Below are 22,900 nucleotides of genomic sequence, written 5' to 3' on the forward strand. Positions count from 1 at the left end.
GTGCATATCTGTAGGCACAGCTTCCCGCTCCATGAAAGCCAAGACAGGCTTGTGAGCCCTGAGGTTCACTGCGCAGCCAACCAAGCCCTACTGCTGAGCACCAAATTCAGTGAAAGACCATGTCTCAGAGAGGAGTGCAGATAGATTTCTGGTCTCCACACGCATGCACACATTGCCTTTGTAGCCATGTGTGGGTAAACATGTGCATACAAACATAGCACACACATGCATACACACATACACATACCCACACACAGGATTGATTAATTTTAAAACAATCCAGTGTGTTCTTTTTCTAACTACTAGCAATTGTGTTAGGCCCTTTTACATTAGTTTTGCACAGTTTAATAGTGTTTTCCAGATTTAAAAATGCTACTACTAACTTTTGTACCACCACTTAAAGTGCTTAACATTAGTTTGACATCTTCTGACAAAGGGATGAGGGATAGATAGAGGGATGAGGTGAATGCTTGCTGCTCTGTTATTTATGAAGTGTTTTCTTTTTGTGTGGTCACCAGGGTTCTGGTCTACCATCATTTCTGTGTAGTTACTCAGGCTCTGGTTACCATCATTTCTGTGTGGTCACCAGGGTTCTGGTCTACCATCATTTCTGTGTGGTCACCCAGGTTCTGGTCTACCATCATTTCTGTGTGGTCACCAGGGTTCTGGTCTACCATCATTTCCGTGTGGTCACTCGGGCCCTGGCTTAGCATCACCTCTGTCAGGTGCTGGATCATTGGCATCAGTGAGATGTCAGACGTGTCCAATCATGAGAAAATACCATGACGTTACTTGTTGACTGTGAGAAACATTCCTGGCAGTAGCGACTGTTTCTCATGGATCCTTTCTGCTGAAGGTGGCCACATTAGAAATCTGAAAGCTGTTGTATAAAATTAAAAGATTAGTCCTCTGAAAGTCACAGGAAAACCCAGGCAATCATTATTATTCTTTTAAAAAAAATGATTCTCTAATCATCAGAATTTTATTTCCATTAAGCACTATACCAGATAAAATTAATTAAAAATAACTTCTAATATTCTTTTTAACCTCATGAGACCATATACATTTATACATCCCCATTTGTAAATGTTATTATAACTTACTCTGTTGGAATAATTACAATATTATTCACAATGAACTTGTCTATTCTTTCTGGTCACTATTTTTAGTATATTCCTAAATTCCAGAATAATGGTTAGTAATTCGGTTCATTGTGCACTAATTACTATAATGTATGCATACAGGCTGCTGATGTCAGCCAGTGCTCTTACACCACTGGAGAACCTCCATCGGCTTCAGTTGTCTGTAGTTATGGGTAGGTTTGAAGCCTTAAACCCCTCTGTGTTCATGCCCCTATCCAAGCTCTACAGCAGTTTTCCTTGTGTCCTTTTTGAAAAACTTCTGGTAATTTATTTAAATTTCTTATTTGAATGAACATATTTCATATGTTTCTCATTTTTAGTTTGATGTATTTTGCTCTTTTGTTTTTAAAATATTTATTGCTTTAATTGCATCAGCATTAAGTACCTGTCATACTTCTTGGGCTTGATAGTGTGACTGGCCCAAGACACACCTTTTAGATAGGAAGTGTAACTCTTTCACCAACGTGATATGATATACACTGTTTAAAAAATTATATCTAAGGCAATGTTGAGATACCTTTAAAGAGCTTCTTCCTAGAGGTTTTAGGAAGCCTAGGAAAGGATTCATTCAGAAGTTGCTCTCCATATTTTATCCACATTGGCTTCACTACCATGTCCCAGGGTCCAGTGGCTAGTTCCCTAAGCCATGTCTCGGCATGCTAATCCTCCTAAAGCCACTTGCCCTGGTGCTTATGCCATAGGCATAGCACATTTGGAGTTACTTAGGGTGATGATATAGTATTGATGGACTCTAGAACTTTCCAGAGACTGAGTCTTTGTTATTCACAGAACATTTTCACCCTCCTCTTCACTCGCAGCAGGGAACTGTCCCACCTGATGCCTGCAGTCTGCCTTCCTCCAGGGCACACTCTTTCCTTCTGCTCCTCCCAGGGCAGCCTCAGCCCCTACAGTGTTGACTTCAGCATGGCAGTAAGCTAGGGTCTGCAAGCTTTGAAAGACATACCCTTAATTCAGAGAAGCCACAGGGACTTAGGGACTTTTTTTATATGGTGGGAGACAGGGCACACATCTTTAATCCCAGCACTTGGAGGCAGAGGCAGGAGGATCTCTGTTGAAATAAGAGCGGCGGGGCTGCATCCCCATGCCCGAAATAACAACACGCAAACTGTATTCATTTAAGAACTGCTTGGCCCATGAGCTCTAGCCCTTACAGGCCAATTCTCGCACCTGGACTAGCCCATTTCTAATGATGTGTGTAAGCACCCCAAGGTGCGCTTACCGGGAAGATTCTAGCCTAAGTCCATCGTGGGTTGCAGCTGCCTGGGAGAGCTGAGCATGGCGTCTCTGCTCCAGCAGAGCTGTCGGGTCTCTCCGGGAGCAGAGCAGAGTCTGACCTCACTTCCTCTTCCGCCCAGAATTCTATTCTGTTTACTCCTCCCATCTATGTTCCAAGCCATGAGGCCAAGCAGCTGGTTTATTATAACTTAACCAATGAAATCAACAGATTGATATATGACACTCCCACATCAGATCTCTGTAAGTTTTAGGCCAGCCTGTTCTACAGGGGGAATTCCAGGACAGGTAGGGCTAGACAGAGAAATCCTGTCTCAAAACAAACAAACAAAAAGCAATAAAACCCTCAAAACAAACAACAAAAAGTAACCAAATGGTTCCTTGTACTCACTTTTTAATCTGTTCCCACGGTACTCCAAATACTGTAGCCAGAAAAGAAGTTCTGTTTTGTTCTTCAAAGTATCTTATATAATTGATCTACTGTGTAGGTTTCCAACAAAACAGATCAGTCCTGTGAAAATCTGGCAAATTAATTTATTTCCTCATTTGCTACCTTTAGAATTATCATTACATTTTTCAAACTTTACTTCAATGTTAGAAAATAAGCCTCCTTAGTAACTGTGCTGCAGTGTTACATTCTCCCCATAAGAAATGTCAGTTGTATTATAGAGAAAAAAATTGTATGCTTTTTCTTTTTGATGATTTCCACACATTTTTAAAATGATCTGTTTAAGTGACTGTATCCTTAAGATTTTGAATGCTTGCCTTTTCTTAAAAGGAGGTCAGCTTTAAACTTGCCATTTTTAAAACCTAGAATTCCAAAATGAGGAATACATTTCCTTTTGTTTCGGTTCCCTGGTTGCTTGCTGCTCCGTGTCCAGCAGTTATCAGCTGCATTTAGGATTCTGTCACAGAACTGTGGTCCCCACCGGCGCGCTGTCGGGCAGCTGTCATGAGTGTCTGATTTGGTCTATCTCCTTTAGTTTTCGCTCCTGTCGCAATACTTTAATTTAGTCAGAATTTCTATAAACTTAATTTAAATTTTTATTCATATATAATGAGTTTCTATCTTATTCTGAATTGGTATGGTATTTTACACTTTGAATACGTTGAATTTTATTGTCTGCAGTATTAAGTAGAGATGAGATTTCCACAGATTTAGCAGTAGCAATATCAGTTGTATTTTTGACATTGCCTCCACATTGTTTTCCAGATAAAGCCTTGTGTTCATGTAATTCAGGTAAACACAGTGTGTGTAGTGTTGAATGCATGTGTTCGTATGCACAGTGTAGTTTACTTTGTTGTTCTGTGTTTTGTTTGGCTGCTGTGCATATATTAAATCCTAGCTAACGTGTCAACGGCATTTCCTTACTGCCTACGGAAAATTTCTAGTACCTTCATGTTTATTATTTTTACACTAAAACTTGTTTTTTAAAACAGATTTTTATTTCTAAATTTGTGTCTAAATTATATCCTTTAGTATAGTATTATTTCATCAATAAAGTACATTTAGTGTATTTTGTTATATATGGCTTCATAAAACTTAATTTAAATGGATATATTTAGAAATTTTCATTTCTTTTTATTTTTTTTTTTTGTGTGTAGGTGTGTGTATGCCATTGTTGTGTGTGAAGGTCTCAGGACAGCTTGTGAGAATCAGAACCCAACTTCATCGTTGGTTCAATAATCACCTTGTCAGACTTGGTGACAAGTGCCTTTATCATTGAGCCATCTTGCTGGCCCAAAGTGGATGTAATTTTAAATGTCTTGTTTTGCTTATGAGTGGCTGGTGTTAAAAACATGAAGCATTTTTTAATTAAAATGCACATGAGCTATCTTTGCTCATGATCTGTGGTAGCCTGCTCTATAACCCCAGCATTTAGGCCACAAAAATTGCACAGGAGTCCCAGGTCATCCTTGCGTGTGCACAGATGATGAAAGCAGCCTAAGCAGTATGCAGACCTATTTCCAAAGCCAAACAAACCAAAGCTACATTTGCTATAGCTATCATTTTTTTAGCAATTTTGTCATATAGTACAACATATTGTACTCAGGAGGTAAACTGTTAACTGTTCATTAAACTTATGCTGATTTTTAATAATGTCAATTGGAAAATATTTTAATATGCTTAAACCTAACAAAATTCCATATTTATACATACATATTATATAAACATACACATTTATCAGCAATGAACAAAGTAAAAACCTACATATATGATTGTCAATTATGTCAAAATAGAGAGTACTTAGGGATGAATTTGGTAAAAGTATACAATACTTAATGAAAACTTAAACACTGTTAAGAAAACAAATTAAGCAATATAAATAGAGAAATATATTGTGTGAATAGGTCAAAATATCAGTATTATGTCACTTCTTGCCATGCTGATCAATATAATAAAAAAATGCCAGCAGGCCTTTTTTATAAACTGAGACGTTATTCCAGATTTCATCTAAAAAATACAAGTCCATTGAAGAAGCATTCAAGTTTCAAGGTGTGAGTGCTCCAGTCTTTGTTTCACCATTTATACAATTGCAGTAATAGAAGTCTCTCAAGGAGAATGGCATGGCCTAGGGCAGACAGAGACAAGAACCCGGGGAAATACAGAGTACTTCTGACAGAATCTTGGCTATATTGCAAGTCCTCAGACATCTTGCTATCTCTGCTGTGGAAGCCTTTTGTGTTGAGTGCTCTCTGGCTTTCATTTTGAGCTATATAGGAAGGCATTTGTCTCCTAAAATAGTGCTCAGTGAGTGGTGTGTAGCAGTGATGAAAGACAAAAACGCATCAGTCTGAGAAACTGCAGCTCTGCCAAAGTAGAGGAAACCTTAGGCAGAGGTCCATTGCCTAGTGTGTCCATCCTGAGACACCGTAGTGCCGTCCTGAAAAATAAGTGTTGAGCATGCGTCCTTTCTGTGCAGGGTACATTTCGTGCTTAAGTGAGACATGTGTTCATCTTGAGACATTAAAATTCTGTTTTATTCAACTTAATGTCAGTTTTGCTATATTGAGGTTAACATTAACATTTCCAGAGATGGACCTTGGCAGAGGCAGGCAGATCTCTGAGAGAGAAAAGCCTGGCTGGTGAGTTCCAGGCCAGCCAAGGTTGTGGAGTGAGACCTTACCTCAAAGACAAGAACACAGAAGTTACTTTATGAAACTGTTCAGTTCTACAACTGATTCATGCTCTTGGGCCACCTCTTGGCAATCACACTGCACTACTAGCTCTTAGCTTTATGTAGGATTCATTTCTTGTCTTCTTGAACCAATGGATAAAACAGATAAAATAATGAGAAAGAAGGATGGATATTCTATGTGTCGTGCATCCATTTCTGTTTCTGAAATTCTCAATGACCGTGTGTAACAAAATTAGGCTTCAGAGTTCTTAGTTATCCATATTAAGAAGTGACATGCTAATGATTGGAAAACAACCTAATTGTGTTTTGAAATATACCTAGGTTTTGTGCCTTTGTTCCGAAGCATCTAATGTTAACAATTGTTTTTCAATAGACTTTAATTATATATTTCATGCTTAATATAGTTTCAGACCTTTACCCTTTTAGGAATTTTGTCTTACTTGCTTTTGAATAGTTGTGTTAATGTTGCCTCTTTGTGATTTGTTTTCTAACCTCATGAAATGCCCGTGAAAGCCGTGCTGGTGAGCACGTGGTAGCTCTCCTGCCCTCCTCTCTCTCTTCGGGTTTAAATCATAATACTTTCACTTACTTTTCAACTTCCGTATATTCCTTTTCTATTTTTTCTTTGGCCTGCCGTCAAGTTTACTGACTGCTGTCACTTGTTTGCAGGGTCGAAGAGAGTGAGTGACAGTGAGGTGTCCGACTACGACTGTGATGATGGCGTTGGGGTCGTGTCCGGTAAGAACGGCTTGTGCAGCGTTGTGAAGGGTAGTGCAGTTTGCCAGTGTTCATCCCTGAAATAAATAGAGACAAACACAAATTTGTCTCCCATATAAATAGTTAGGAGTGAACATGCTTTGTAGAAGCCAGCTCTGGGTAAGAAAATATTTATAAATTTTCTATTCCAAAACAATTAATAATAATACTTTTATGATAAATTGTATAATTTATCATATAATTGTATAATTGAAACTTCATATGTAATGTCTCCTTAATATTATGTAACAATTTATTCTAGTCTTCTTGTTTGATTTATAATTTGTTAGAATAAATAATCTAACAAATCTCATGATTATAGATAACTTTACTCAGGAAAAAATACAGGTTTTATCCATAAAACCTGCTATAACTACATCAGTGATTGCTGACTTTTTGCTAATTTTTTGTGTAGGGTCAGTATGCCATGGTCAGTAAAACCCTTTTATGTGCTCAGCTGCTGTGTTTCACCCTTGCTCTTTAGTAAGGATGCACAGTGCAGTAACTGCTAAGACTGCACGGGCTCCACGTCTCTCACACAGATTCCCCATCAGTGATTTCTCTGTGGATCTTTCTTCAGTATCGTTGCTGCCTTCTTCATGCTCAGATTCGTTTCCTTTTGTAGTTGATTTTACTCCTCCCTCTCAGGTATCTGCTGACTTCAGTGTTTTTTCACCTCACCAATTTTCTTCAGGTCTGAAATCAATTCATTCCAATGTCATTTTTAGGCATGTCTCTATTCTTTTATTTTTGCTGTCAAGATAAAAAAGTAATTAGTCATTTACTTGAATTAGTATTTTAAAATTTGGACTGATATGTTAAAATTAAAACTACATATTAATAAGGTAATATGTGGTGTTTTAATACCTATATAAATTTTTTTGTTTAAATTGATAAACATGTCTCCACATTTATCACTATATGTTGAATCTATTATTTTTTCGTGTTTTCTGTATTATACTGTTCATAGTTTTATATATAATGTATACATGCACATATATACATATATATTTAGTATGTATATATGTGATGTGTGCATGTATGTGTGTGTATGATAAAAAATGCTCCAATCAAAGAGGCAGCTTATGGAAAGAGGGCTTTTTATAGCTCACCAATCCAGTTTATGTACGTCGTTGTTAGTAAGAACTCAAAGCCTGGCGCACACCTTTAATCCCAGCACTTGGGAGGCAGAGGCAGGCGGATCTCGTGTGAGTTCGAGACCAGCCTGGTCTACAAGAGCTAGTTCCAGGACAGGCTCCAAAACCACAGAGAAACCCTGTCTCGAAAAACCAAAAAAAAAAAAAAAAAAAAAAAAAAAAAAAAAAAAAAAAAAAAAAAAAAAAAACTAGTAACTCTAGTCCTCCATACTCCTCCTCCCCTTCTCCATTCTTTTTTTTTTTAATACGAAAAAAAATTTCCCCCTCCTCCCACCCTTCTTACCCTCCCCCCACTTCCCTCCCCCTCCCTCTCCAGTCCGAGGAGCAGTCAGGGTTCCCTGCCCTGTGGGAAATCCAAGGTCCTCCCCCCTTCATCCTGGTCTAGGAAGGTGAGCATCCAAACTGGCTAGGCTCCCACAAAGCCAGAACATGTAGTAGGATCCAAACCCCGTGCCATTGTCCTTGGCTTCTCATCAGCCCTCATTGTCTGCCATGTTCAGAGAGTCCGGTTTTATCCCATGCATTTTCAGTCACAGTCCTGCTGGCCTTGGTGAGCTCACAATAGATCAGCCCCACTGTCTCAGTGGGTGGGTGCACCCTTCGTAGTCCTGACTTCGAGCTGACCTATTGGTTTCCCTTCTCCATTCTTACTCAATTCTCTATTCAGGGACGAGTGTCTCCCAAAGTGGAAGGATCTTCTCACCTCAGTTAAAGTAGTCAAGAAAATTCTATGCGACATAGCCATAGGCAGGCTCCAAGTAGGAGGGACGTTACTGAGACTGCCTTATCTGCTACATCAGCTTGACAGAGATCAGCACCAGTTTCACTCCGCTTGGCAATAACTTCAGAGGACTTTCAGGATTCCTCGCTCTCCACAAAATGCTGATGTTGAACCATTTTGGTTTTTCTGCAATGTGAAAGCAATTGTGTGTTGGGAGAAAATACAGATTTATTTATCTTTCACATTTGCCTCAGGATGCTTCATTCGAGAGTGTAAGGAAACTTTACACCACATGAAGATAGTGCTCACTTGCCAGGCAGTGGTGGCGCACGCCTTTAATCCCAGCACTGGGGAGGTAGAGTCAGGCGGATCTCCGAGAGTTTGAGTGCAGTCTGGTGTAGAGTGAGTTCCAGGACAGCCAGGATTACAAGAAGAAACCCTGTCTAGAAAAGACCAAAACCAAAGTTAACAAAATAAATAAATAAATAAATAAATAAATAAATAAAGATAGTGTTCACAGACCTAATGAATTTCCACTTGTCCATGTCTAGCTTCCTAAAGCAAAATGTTTTCTGGAGTTACTTGCAGGAAGATGGGTTATTCAATGATACAATTGAGCTCCATGGGTAATTTCTGGTCAGGTACGCCATTGAAGATTCTCAGCCCAATTAGTTGACACTCATGTATAATCTTAGTAAGGGAAAGACACCCCTTGAAGTCTCCTGAAGGCTCTGTGAGTTTCAGGACAGACACTGTCTCTCCCTCCAGAGGGAGCAGCTGGGGCAAGGCTAGAACCCTCTAAAGCCCACCTGCACCAACATGGCTTTTCCGGGAGTTTTGTCTTCTGCGTGTGCCACATCTTCCCCGCACAGTGCCACTAACTAGGGACAAATGACTGGAGGAAATCCCTCGTCCACGTGCAGCATTTGGCTCCTGGATCTATATCCCTTTGGTATATCATGATTTATATGCATTTAGTCTAACTTCAGAAATTCTCATAGTCTATAACAGTCTGAACACTGTCCAAAAGTCAAGAATCTAGCTTCTTTTTAGACAATGTAATGTCTTAAATGTGATACCTATGCTTCTAATATACACTAACAAGAATGTTACTGTTTTAAAAGGAACATATATATTATATGTGTGTGTGTATATTGTGTGTATATATATATATATATATACTTAAATGTGTGTGTGTGTGTGTGTATGTTGTGTTGGTTTTTTGAGATAGGGTTTCTCTGAGTTACTCATCTCCAGGGTTCTGCTAAAATGTTCTGTTAATGAGCTGTCTTTCTAACATCTAGCTTCATTTTCTTCTGTGTTGCAGGCCAGATGTTTCATCTCTTTGGGTTGATGACTGTCTTTGGCAGAGATCAGTTGACTGTCTTTATGTTGCCTTTTTTCTTCTTTGTTTCTTTATTTCTTATTTCTGCATTCCACTGTGTGCTTTATTCTCTGGTCATTACTGCAATGTTCCAACTGTTACAAATTTTAGTAAGTATGTAGTGTTTCTACAGTCGTCTCCAGACTGTGGTAATCAGGGCTGCTACATTCTCGACTGTTTGCTTCTCCACAAAAGCTTTCAAAGCAACTTATCAGTACCCACAAACCGTTAGAATGTCTATTAAACTGATTTCTTCATAATAATGAGTTTCTTGTTTTGTATCTCTCCCTTTATCATGTCCTTTCAATTTTATTATTCATTGTTGATGATTTCTTCATACATATCTACTTTATATTTTGTTAGATTGCTCTCAAGAATTTTTTTTATTAAGAGATACGCTATTATACTTGGTATTGGCTTTTTAGTTTCAAATTCCAACTTTCCTTGCTAGTTATAAGAAAGTGATTGATTAGTATTTTTCAGCCTTCTACTGTATGATTTCCTACAATCATCAGTTCCTGGAGATTATTGATTTGTTCCATCAATCATAGTTTAGCTATTGTGCTGAGATCACTGCTATCATTTGAACGGTTTGTTGAGCATCTGTTAGAGGGGTTTGTTTTCATTGCCATTGTTTTCTTATCCCTGTTTGTTTTCCTGCCTTTTTGGTTTTAACTGAGCATTTCTATGACTAATTTGGGTTTTTTTGAGAAAGGTTTTCTCTGTGTAGTTCTGGTTGTCCTAGAACTCAAGCTTGTTTATTTCTTAGCTTTAACTTTAAAAAATGTGCTTCCCATGTACTTGATCTAGAATGTGCGTGCGCGCGTGCACACACACACACACACACACACACACACATTTTAATCCACTTTCAAATAGTCCTTCACAGATTATGTAACTTACGACAACAAATTCCTTATACTTTTCTTTTTATATGCTTATCATTTGTTTACTTAAAAAGCATATGTAATCATGTGTGCATGTGTATGTTTTGTCTCCAAGCTTATGAAAGTGATTTTGCATATGGATAAACATGTGTGGACTTTTTTTCTTTATTTACCACAGTGTAACATGTGTGTATATGTACACAGAAATATACCCTTACTAGCTGCTGCCAATCTCGGTTGCTTAGAATTCTCAGCCATTCTTGCCTGAGGCAGTTTGTGTTTAGATAAATAGAATCTGTCTGCTACATAATTAAGTACCTTGCCTTTTCTCTTTCATAGTCCCAAACCAGTGTTTGTCTTTAAGAAATTAAAAAGTGTATTCCCTTTACGAAAACCACAGCAACTAATGCCAGAGTTTTCAGAGCGATTGGAATAAGCCTACAACCTACTGAGTTTAGTTTCTTCCCTTTCAAAATTTCCTCTTCTATTTCCTTGGGTGCTTCTTCAATTATTTACGTCTTAATCTTCTGAGCTGTCCCATGGCACCAGTCTAGTACTGCAGAACATCAGCTTACTGAGAAGAGACCGCAGAGGAATGAAATGGCTTCTCTGAGTTATGTCTGTTTCTAATCGTTTAAGATGGATGTGGACTGGGGATAACCTAGGGCCTTCTGCATGCAAAGCCCATGTGCTGCTTCTTAGTTACCCTCAGAGCTCCTGAACAATCTAGGGATGCACACTGCAGAAATGTGTTTTAGGGGGTGCACACTGCAGCAATGTGTTTTAGGGGTGCACACTGCAACAATGTGTTTTAGGGGTGCACACTGCAGCAATGTGTTTTAGGGGGTGCACACTGCAGTAATGGTTTTTACGGGGTGCACACTGCAGCAATGTGTTTTAGGGGTGCACACTGCAGCAATGCGTTTTAGGGGATGCACACTGCAGCAATGTGTTTTAGGAGGCCCCCATCAGATATCTTAGTGGCGACATGACCAACTCCTGACAGCTGCAGTGAGCATGGTGCAGATGGCCGCAGTGGCAGCAATGTCACATTCCCTGTTCATCCTTACTCACGCTTCTCCACTGCGTACGTACTCTACACATGTGCAGCTTCAGACAAACGGCATTGGCCTCTTTCCTTTCCCACGGCTTCTCCACATGGAACTGTTGATTTTCTGGAGTTCCAAGTTTCTGTGCCTCCTCATGTTAACTTCTGTGAGGACGGTGAGTCGCTAGGCTAGTCCTCTTCTTAGACAGTGAATGTTGTTTTCGGACTCCTGTGCTTTCTTAGCTCTGCCGCGTATTTCACAGCATTGAGTGTTAGGTAACGTGGTTAACCTTGTTTAACGTATAAGTGCAGATGATGAAGCATAGTATGAACTGTGAATATTAACAATATCCAAGAAACATTTAAGTTTATAGGGGTGAAATATTTTTAGGACAATCTTGATTCTGTTTTTTTTAAAGAGCTTAAAAATTTTCCTTATCCAATACAGTGAACACAGTGACTACCAAACACAACTCTCAGATAGAGACTACCGCGGTAACTATCACATAGGGACTGCCAATTTAACTAGCAGATAGTGACTACCACGGTAACTATCAGATAATAGTGACTACCACGGTAACTATCAGATAATAGTGACTACCGCAGTAACCGTCAAATGTCCCTCCCTTTTCATTTTTGTGCTTACAGTGTTTCAAACATTACTGTGTTTGTTATACTTGCAATTATCACATTAAAAGTATGTTAGGCTCACTAGTATTTTATGCTTCTTAGTGCAACACAAAGAATTGGTGTGCAGATGATTATTACTTCATCTTCTGCCCCTAGATTATCGTCACGATGCTCGAGACCTTCAAAGCTCCACATTATCAGTGCCAGAACAAGTGATGTCATCAAACCATTGTTCGCCATCAGGGTCTCCTCATCGAGTCGATGCTATCGGAAGGACTAGGTCATGGTCACCAAGTGTGCCCCCTCCACAAAGGTAAGTTAGTCTGTACATTTTGCTTATAGCTAGGTAGTTAGAGTGAATTTTGCCTAAATTACCATAGTAACCTCTAAAAATAAATTATCCTTTCAATCATCCTTTTAAGGAAAAACAAGACACCATTGCAGTGGGACTCAGAGGTGATATGGGATAGTTTGTTACCTGGCATGATTTGTGTATTATTTGCCCTAAGAGTTCAAAATAGTTAAGAAAAACTTTAAATAGCTTTAAATTGCATATAAATATTAAGAAGATTCATTTAGAACCAAATAATTATATTCATGAATGATATATTCATGAATGGTAAGTTGAAAAGTATTTTAAAAAATCTTTGAGAAACTAAAATAATGCATAAATAGTGAGAGAAATGTCATACCAATCTGTTGCTCTAGGTCTTATAATATTAGAATCTCTGACCAACCTAAGGACCAAAGCGCTACATGGAATGTAAACCACGGACATTAATGTATGTGATTTATACATGATAGAGAGTTCAGGAAACATACTAAATAGAAAATATGTATAATATACAAAGATATAATTTAATAGATATTAACTACATAGGACACTGTAAATATGTATTATATAAAATTTGCCTGTGTGTTTGTATATTCTTCTATATACAAGCACAACATTGCAGACTAATGGAAAAATGTAGTTTGGAAAGGCAGAAACCTCGTCCATCACCTAGAGTGAGGATTTTAGCTTTCATTCTATGTTTTCAAAGAACCACCACATTCAGAGTAGATGAGGGCAGGAGTTGGAAAGATGGCCATTGGACAGCTATAATTTAGTCACTCACAAAGGTGGTAGACTAGGCTGGCGTGCTGCCAGAGAGCATGGTTCCTACCACATAGGTACTGAGATTTGAACTCAGGTCCAACCATGCACAAGGCATCTTTCCCACACTTCCCACACTGTCTAGAATAGGCCACATTGAACCTATCTTCTCATAAATCTTTTCCTCTAGTGTGTATTATATCAGTGATTTTGATTACAGAGAATTGGGTTGCCCATCAGTAAGGTATGACATTGTTTAAGGATACTCTCTTATTGGGCTCTTAATGTATCTGTAAGATCAGCCAGATCTTCAATTAACTGTTAATCTCCCAATGAAATTTATTCCATCAGAGATACGAATAAACCAAAAACCAGATTTTATTATTATTTTGTGGGGGATGTGCTATAGATCAGTCAGGTGTTTAATTACCTTGCTGTCTTAGTAGGAACGTGGAGCAGGGGCTGCGAGGGACACGTGCTCCTGGTCATTACAATACGATTAGCCGGATGGACAGACACCGGGTGGTGGATGACCGTTATTCTCCAGACAGAGACAGGTGAGCGCAGTTAGCTCTCACTGAACTCTGCTGCCCTCAGGAAGGGTTATTACAAACATCTTACCTGGTCCTTTGTCTCATCTGAGATTCCAAACGCTGCCTTTTCTTTGCTCTTTCTACAGTTTTTCTTAAGATAGCCCTTTGTTTAGAAGGAAAGGTTAACAAGTGTAATTGTTCCTGGTAAGATAAGCACAACAGGATGAACCTGACTCTCTGGGTCACCTGAGCACCATAGCTGCCTGATAGCTTGCCTGAGCACCCTGGCTCTCCTGAGTACCAGGACTCAGGTTTAGAATCCCGGCACTTGGGATAGAGATCAGGAAAGTCACAACTAAGAGGTCCGCCAGTGCTACTTGACTAGTCTCTGTCAAGACAAGATTATATAAAAATAGCTAGCAAATTTGCATGAGACATTATAATGATAATCAGGATGTAAATATTTTTTACCTGCACATAGCAAATTATCGTGTGTAATATATATCCATAGGCCGATAGAGATCGAAGTCTTTAGCAGATTTCAGAGAAATAGTGTGCCTTTTCCTATACAGAAATCTTGAAACGGAGTCTAGTTTGTTTAGGAAACCTGTATTATAATTCTCCAAGAGATTTTCTCTCATGTCCCTTAGTAATGCTTTAACGTCTTAAAGAACTACACTTGCTGTAGTTGCAAGAATTCTCTGAATTTGCCCCCTTTAACTGTGACTAACTTGGGAATAACATGGTATGTTAAAATGGTTACATTAATTACTGCTAAATTTAAGAAAATTAATTAACTTTCTAATTCAGTTGGGTTATATATAAGAAATACCATTGGAATTTTTCAAACTCTCAAAACCGTTTAGGATAAGGGCATGATAAAGTCCACGCTAATATTGAGAAAATATGACATAATACATTCCTTGTCACTGAAGTCCACAGACATGACAAGTAACTGTCAGGATGTATAAAGAAATTGTTTGGTTTGAATAAAATTAATACTCAGTCCTTGCATGTAGTTCTCTTCTGTCCCCAAAGAAAACACACAGATATCTTCTACATTGATAGTGCCAAGAAAATACTGATTTTTGTGTGTAGGATCAAGGAAGAAGCCAAATAGTTCTTAAATTGATAGTTCTATTAGTGTCAGTTTCAAAACCATTTAACTTTGTTGCTTTTTAACTTCTTTAAGCCTTTCATGTAACTGGTCCCCTAGGGGTGGTTATGAGCGTCTGTCTGTCTGGAGACATGCTTATCAGCACAATCCTAGTGAAAGGGAGATCACCACGGTGGCTTGCCTCAGACTGGGAACGTGTCATAAAAAGCATCAATAGGTATTTTGGTTGCCTAATAAAATGTTAGTGAACTTTATTAGCTTTCAAATTATTTATATAGCTGTCACAAGCTTCTTAGCCACTGAAAATCTGCTTATTGAGGGAATAAAATTGTCTAAATGACTTTAAATTTCTTATAAGCTTACATAAAATTATCATTTAATGAAAAAATGTTCTCAATATGAAGCTCAAAAATATAGATGAATCCTAATAGAAAGTAATAGAATAAAATTGCAAAATAACTGTTTACTGTTATATTAAATTACTAATATTTTTCAGTATTTTATAGTACATATTACTAGGTTTAATGACCACAAACACAGGACCATTTGCCTTTAATATTTTTTAAAACCCAGATAATTAATTCCTATTTTATGTAGTCATTATGCTTTTCTTCTTTATGATTCTTATGAATCTTTTAGTATAGCAATAATATTCAAATGTTTATCTGTGGAAATTTTAAAGAAGATAGATAGATACATGTGATTTCTTCTCACTACATCACAGGATGTAGATGTGCAGATAATAGTCATTCTTTGTTGGGATCTATCTCAAGTCTTTTTAAAACTATGTAAAGTAAAATTTCATTTCAATAGACACAAACAGTAGAAAGCATTCCTAGTATTACTTTATCTGTGCAATTCATTAATACAAGAAGCAACATTCACTGAACAATGTTCTCTCTTAATGTCTATTCCTGTCTAATATTCTTGAGGATTTCCAGTCATCAGCTGCTTCTGAATGTCCATTATGTTTATGAATATCATTTTATAGACTTTTGAATCCATTCAGTTTAGTTGGGTTTGATACATGTCTGGGTGATTTATAAAGCCACTTTTGTGTGGTTCTGGGGAATTTCCAGGAGGTTGGATAAGAGAGGAAGACCTGCCTTGAATTTAGCATAGGTGGTTTCCCAGTAGGCTGTGAACCCAGCTAGCGGAGAGATAATGAGGGAACCCTGCTAGGATAGGCCTTCCTTCTCCGTCTTCTGGCTACCTTAGATGAACTGTTCTTGTTCACATCACCATCTCTGTCGTGGTGGATTAACATCTGGAACTGGTTCAAAATAAATTTTCATCTTTGAAATAAGTTTTATCCAGTGTTTTGTCATAGTGACCAAACTTTGCCCAACACGAGAATCAATCAGAGTGTATTGAAAGGCCAAGGACAGAGTTTTCCTTGTGTCAGTCATTAGTGTTTTAGTGTTAAAGGATGTGCACATCAGCCTCCTTATACAACCTAATTTGTTCAATTAGAAACTCATATAAGTGAATGTACACTTTTTTCATGGGGTGTGGAGCCAAGTGTTCTGTAGAATTTTAAGTATGTTTGGAGAAAACCAAGCATTTGATTTCTGTATCTATAAAATTTATTATGTAGAATTATATGAATTAACTGACTCTACCTCCAATGAGACTTTTATATTCCTTATCAGACAACCAGTTACTACAAAGTATAACACATAGCCATATTTTATCAGAAGTTTGTATTGTTAGTTGAGCAATGTAAATGGAGATTGCTCATTCATTTCCTAGTAACCCAGACCCAAATAATCACATAGAAACTATATTAATTCAACACTGTTTGACCAATAGCTTGAGCATATTTCTACCTAGCTCTGACATCTTAAATTAACCTAATTTCTATTAATCTGTGTTCCACCACGAGGTTGTGGCCTATTGGTAAGGTTCCTATGTTATTCTTCTTGGGCAGCTATGTGGCATCTCCCTGACTCCCGCCTCTCTCTCTCTCTCTCTCTCTCTCTCTCCGAATTTCCCACCTGTCTTTATTCTGCTAAGCCATTGGCNCTCTCTCTCTCTCTCTCTCTCTCTCTCTCCGAATTTCCCACCTGTCTTTATTCTGCTAAGCCATTGGCCAAAACAGCTTTCTTCATCAACCAATAAAAGCAGCACATTTACAGAAGGACATCCCACATGAGAGCAAGGCAGTGTGCATATTGTAATCATGGTCTTCACAGATAGTGCAGGAGGTTCAGGTGTTCAAGTTAGCTAGTTCAATGAGAGATTGAACTGTAGAAGATACTCTTAAAAAAAGAAAGAAAAATTTATGGTAGCTAATGAAAAAAATGTGCCATGCATATAACATTAAGAAAACATCGACTCTCAAATATTTTATAGTTAATGATTAACAATTAACCTGAAACAACAAAAAATGACAACAAACAAAGAAAAATTAAACGAATGAGGAATTAGTTGATTCAAGTATTGTGGCCAAGTATAGAAGACGGCACCTGAGTTGGGCTTTGTCACCAAGAGCAAACTTACAGAAACAAAATCATCTACATCATGGAGTTTGGTGTAAAATATTTGGCGACATGCTGAGAAATTGTGTGTGAAGGCTTTTACACTGATCATATCCCATGTGATATGTAGCTATTTTCATTATATTATACTTGATTAAATTTCAGTGGTGATGCATGAGATGTAGCATCATTCGTTATCTTTATGGGTAGTGTTTAAGAATTCTGTATCTATATCCTATTGGCTCTTTGATTCTTTATCCCTCTCTCACTCATTAGTCTGAATCTTACTCTGTTGTGAAAAGTAAATACCATTTACAAATAATGCAAGCACTTGCATACAGATTATTAGTTTAATGCATTCTAAATGGAGACTATTTTATTTCTTAAACATATTTTGATTCATTATTTCTTTAGTAAACACTGATAACTATTGTTTCCTTAGTAACCCTGGTAACTACTACAGCTGTGAGCATCATTTTTGAGGCGATATGAACATGTGGCTTTAAAACAGGATATTTTTAATATTTTAGTTATAGGAGCTAACTTACTATTAGAATATATGTAGAGAGTATTATATATTTTAATAACATCATAGCATATGCAGTACATATGTATATACATATACATACACACACATATATTTGGCTTTTGTTTCTTTAGGGTTTGGGGGTTTATTTGTTTTAAAGACAGGGTTTCTTGTGTAGCCCTGACTGTACCAGAACTCACTCTGTAGACCAGGTTGGTCTCAAACTCACAGAGATCCACCTGTCTCTGCTTCCTGAGTGCTGGGATTAACGGCGTGCACCACCATCATCTAATTGCAGTATATTTTTATATTGGTTGTTTTCATTTCCATAAGTATGATTTTAGCATCACAAGCAAAATTTTAGAATCCGAGTTGGTGGAGTAGAGGAGGCATAGCTCCAAGCTGCCCCTCAACCCTCATCTGGAAGATTCCCTGTAGTCTGTTAGGAACCTCAGCTCTGTGCTAACTGAACGGTGTGACTGGCATGGAGAATAATGTAAGGACTAGTCAGTTTTGGGATTAGATAAGTGATATGTTAATAATAGTATTTAAGAGGAAAGTGAAGGAAAGAGTCCCTAAGAGTCACCTTTCATTGTATATAGAATAGTCATTTACACCATTTTAGTGGCTTTCGAAGTTACTATCTTTAATGGTCTGCTAAGGGGTCTAAATCAGATCTCAGGGTGTTTCCAGGAGGATTCTTGTTGGGGTGACACGTGCTAAGATCACAGGGGTCAGAAAGTAGCATGACTTTACAGCACACACAGGTAGCAGCCTGGTTAGAGCATCACAAACATCCAGGGGGAAGAGTGAGACCTGCCAAGGCCTTGCACATGCGGGCCTCATGGTTGCTTTCTGGTGTTAGTGTAAGACATCTGACTAGCGAAGAATGGTGTTTCATGTTAGCAACTCTCAAAGTAAAGATGATGGTGCTGGAGTTCGTGCTTCTCGGCTGGCAGAGCTTTCAGTTAGATTTCCTTACTTCCCGTGTCCCCACACTTTTTCCTGTCTTCTGCTTAACTAACAGTAGAGAAAGGATAAGTTCTCACGGAAGGGATTTATATACTCAAAATGGAAATACCTTGATTTATAAGCCTCTAGGTACCTCAGATACTGATGCAATTTTCTTTTCTCTATTTTGGCTTTTGGAGACAGGGTTTCTCTGTGCAGCTATGGCTCTCCTGGAATTTGCTCTGTAGACCAGGCTGGCCTTAAACTCACAGAGATCCACCTGCCTCTGAGCCCCGAGTGCTGGGATTAAAGGCATGTGCCGCCAGCACCTGGCCTTCATTCATATCTTATATCAAGGCAACCAATTATTAAAATGTGATGTCTACTCATAAGTACATGGTGGGGCATCCATTGTGTACAAAAATTTTAAAATGGCACTATCTTGATTTATTAGACACATTATTATATATTTACTAATCACAGAAAGTAAAATGCTGTGAGACTGAGTCTCCTATTGTCAGAACAGAAACAATAGTTAGGAAGAGAACAGCTTGTTCAAGTTCATTGGAAAAGGATTCAAGGAGAATCTGGACTTTAAAGATGAGTAGGACTTTGAAAGACAAAGAAGTGGAGACAGGCTTGGAATGATGAGCATGAACAAACTGTGGTTGGGGACCACGGCCTGTCCTAGAGAGCTCTAGATGGAAGGCAGTGGCAGGTGGGTGAGAGAGGGCAGGAAGGTGCTGAAGAGTGACCTGGGTCCTAGCAGGGCAAGGGTTTGCAGGGAGGAAAGTTGTTCTAGTGGATGCAGAAACCTCATGTAAGTGTCAGGAATGGAGCAGGAAAGAAAAACGGAGCCTCATGAAATATCCTAAGCATTGTAGGTATTAGATGTCATCTCTTGAGTTCTTACGCTAGCTGGTGGTTTTATTAATTTTTCTCACCTTTTCTCCTTAAAAGAAGGAAAACATCTTTGTAATATAACATTTGCTTAAAGATGGTGCTCAGTATATTGAAGTAATACTTAATTTTATCATTTAATTAAAAATCTAAATGTTCTATTTGGTTGCATTTTATTTTTAGAGTATTTGGTTTATTTTATCCTTTGCACTGCTGTATTCCAATGGGCATTGAGAAGATGGCCAAGCTTTCTAGTAGCAATTTCATTTGCTGTGCTTACTATCTGATTGTCTGTTGGATCAGGCTTTTAGAACTAAACTATACCTGTTCGCTTCTTTCCCGAGCCTCATTTTCTTCTTGTTTCTGCCACGCTTGCAGTCATTTTCTTACTCTACCTCGCTCCAGACACAGTCAGAGCACTGAGCATCACCACAGGGATGGAAGGTATACTTTTCTTACACTTGAGTCTGTGTGTAGAGTTGCATGCTTCTGTCTGTGATAACCACTTTTAGTTTTGTTTATCTATATATACATGTGTGATTATTGATGAAATGCAGAAATAGTACCCTAATACTGTAAAGTAAAAGTGTATAAACTGTTTGAACTAGAATGTCACAAATACCTTCTCTTTGGTGGACTAAAATCATCTTTTTATTACCCAGAATATTATTTTATTAGGAATTAAGTAAACTTTGCTACCAAACAGGAGAGTAGCAGTAGAATTGAGGTCCCCCTCCTTTTACTAGCCTCCCGGTCTGATATGTAATTAGCACTGGCTTTTATTTGTACGTGCCTTCCCCACCTACTTCCCTGCTTCTTTGCTTTTCAAGAGGACACTAATTTGAAGTGTGTGTGACCTGGTTGGTCTGCGGTTACTCTGTCTAAGACAGCTACCTACTACACAGTAGATAAGCTTGGGTCTCAGAGTGCTCAGTCTGTGGGAACAACTCTTTCATTTCAGCCTTGTTCTAACTTATTCTAAGGAAGGAAATTTCCAGTGAATTTGGGGTAAAATATGTCTAATACTTAAAAAAAAGATTTATTTTAGTGAGAAATATCACTTGCCTGGCATTTAGCAGAATATGGATCTCACTGGGAAGAGAAGGAAAGAAGGTGTCTAATGTTCATTAAGTTCTCAAGGCCATTTGTAGCTTAGGTTTTTTTCCTGTTTGTAATGATATTTTACTTATTTTTTCACAATTTCATACATGTATAATGTATTCTGATTAAATGCCTCCCTCCATCCTCTCTTAGTCCCCCTCCTATTCTTCCAAATTCCTTCTTTTTTCCAGTAAATGCTCCTTCTCCTTCGGTGTCTTTTTGTGGTATGCACGCTGTGTGAGTGTGTGTGTCCATGTGTATCGCTGTGTGTCACGGGCACGGATGGAACTGAATCACTTGAAAAGGACAACTTCTCAGTGAGGTGTATCCTCTTCCTCAGCAACCTTTAACTGCTTTCAAGCCCTTGTGCCTGGGTGGGGCCTCGAGATTCCTGCTCCCATCCGTACTGGAATGTTGATGTGATAGTAAGTCTTGCAGATAACTGCTCTTCTGTGAGTTCCTGGCTGCAGCAGCCTTGCCGTGTCCTGATGACAGGTTTTCATGGTACTCCTCCCCGCGTCTTGTTCTTCCAGTCTCTCTGTCCCCTCTTCTTGAATGTTTACCGACCCACCCTTGGGGGAAGTGACTGGAATTTTGAGCCACTTCACTGACAGCATTTTCAGACCAGTTAGGCAGAGAAGAGGATTGTGGTGATAGCGTGGTGATGTGTTCACCTCGAGTAAATCAGGAATTAGATGTTATGCTATGTGTAACCTTCTTTATCCCTGTAGGAACTAGTAGGAGTTGATATTGATATGCAGAGTTTTAAAAGAAAATACAAAAAAAAAAAACTAATGGGTAAATTCTTGAATCTTGAAATCACATAGACAAATATGGAAGGAAATCCAAAAGAAAACTTTGATGATAAATCCTAGCAACCAATTTTGCTGATGTTTTTCAATAAATGTAATAGAAATTGGGTATCCTACCTGCTTTAGCAAACCCTGCCCTCCCTCCTGCCTTAGCAAACCCCGCCCTCCCGCCTGCCTTAGCAAACCCCGCCCTCCCGCCTGCCTTAGCAAACCCCGCCCTCCCGCCTGCCTTTGCAAACCCCGCCCTCCCACCTGCTTTATGGTGGTACCAGTCTCACCTGTTCTTCCTCATCCTCAAGGGAACGAATTCTCAGGAATGTTGTAACTACCCTTAAGATACTTTCTTATTTAACGAACTTCAAGCTTTATTTCTTCTTTTGCACAGTGAATAGCTTTTGAACTAAATGCCCAGCTTTTCGTTAGCTTAGCTGATTTCTTTAAGGGAAAATTTTGTTTACATCGAAGCCTGTGAAGAGAACAGCTCTCATCTCTAAGAGGCCAGGTATTTAGCTTATTTTTTGAGATAGCTTGTACTCCCATCTGATAATTCTTCTATAAATATGTAGTTATACATTTAAGTAGGCCATCGTATGACTATTATATCTAGAAATTTCCAAATGTAGTAAATAAAAACAATATTTCATATTTATGAGCATTATCCACAAGATAGAACTAGCAGGAAATAAACATGGAGTAAAGGCATCCAATGTGATACTGCATGTGGTGTTCCCAGTCCCTGCCTGGTCACTCAGAAAAATCTAGGCTTATGAGACTCGACATGAAAAGCCTGTTTTGTTTCTTTGGGGTAGAACAATAGAAATATAACTGATATTTGGTATACTTGCTACTTCAAGAAAGAAATAACTAATTGTAGGTGTGTCATTTCTTTTCTTTCTTGTCTAATAATGGTGACTATTATTTGACCATTATTTGTTAAAATATGTCCTCTCTTGATTAAATATCCTGCCTCCCTTTTCCTCTCCTTACATCCCTCTTTCATGGTGCTGGGGTTGGAACCCAGTGCTTCCCAATGTTCCTGCAAGTGATATGCCATTTAGCTGCACCCCCATTGTGTCTTGTTATACTCTTCAGTGTAAACAATATAATTTCTAGAAACAGTGAATGTATTTGACACATCATGAAGTGTGTGAAAATTGTACCTTTGAATTTGAGTCATATGTTAGTTGTTATATTAATACAAATATATGTACATGTTTTATTAAGTACCCCTTCAATATTATTTTAAGATTTTTGGTAATGTCCTG

At 38.3% G+C, this 22,900-nt stretch overlaps 1 protein-coding gene across 12 annotated transcripts in view; it reads left to right on the forward strand.

Annotated features, from left to right (window-relative positions):
* Rims2 (regulating synaptic membrane exocytosis 2) overlaps nucleotides 1-22,900 on the forward strand; it is a 373,273-nt gene that overhangs the window by 193,878 nt on the left and 156,495 nt on the right. For 7 of the 12 annotated variants that reach the window (XM_050162885.1, XM_050162839.1, XM_050162873.1 and 4 more), the window contains 3 exons: nucleotides 6,206-6,274; nucleotides 12,276-12,432; nucleotides 13,659-13,772. In XM_050162885.1, coding sequence (XP_050018842.1) covers nucleotides 6,206-6,274; nucleotides 12,276-12,432; nucleotides 13,659-13,772 — 340 coding nt within the window. The remainder of the gene's footprint in view (nucleotides 1-6,205; nucleotides 6,275-12,275; nucleotides 12,433-13,658; nucleotides 13,773-22,900) is intronic. The other 5 variants (XM_050162890.1, XM_050162811.1, XM_050162855.1 and 2 more) reach the window with 1 other exon arrangement.

This window comes from Alexandromys fortis, unplaced genomic scaffold (assembly GCF_014885135.2).
Source record: "Alexandromys fortis isolate MF-2015 unplaced genomic scaffold, M_Fortis_MF-2015_v1.1 scaffold_17, whole genome shotgun sequence".
NCBI classification, from domain to species: Eukaryota; Metazoa; Chordata; class Mammalia; order Rodentia; family Cricetidae; genus Alexandromys; species Alexandromys fortis.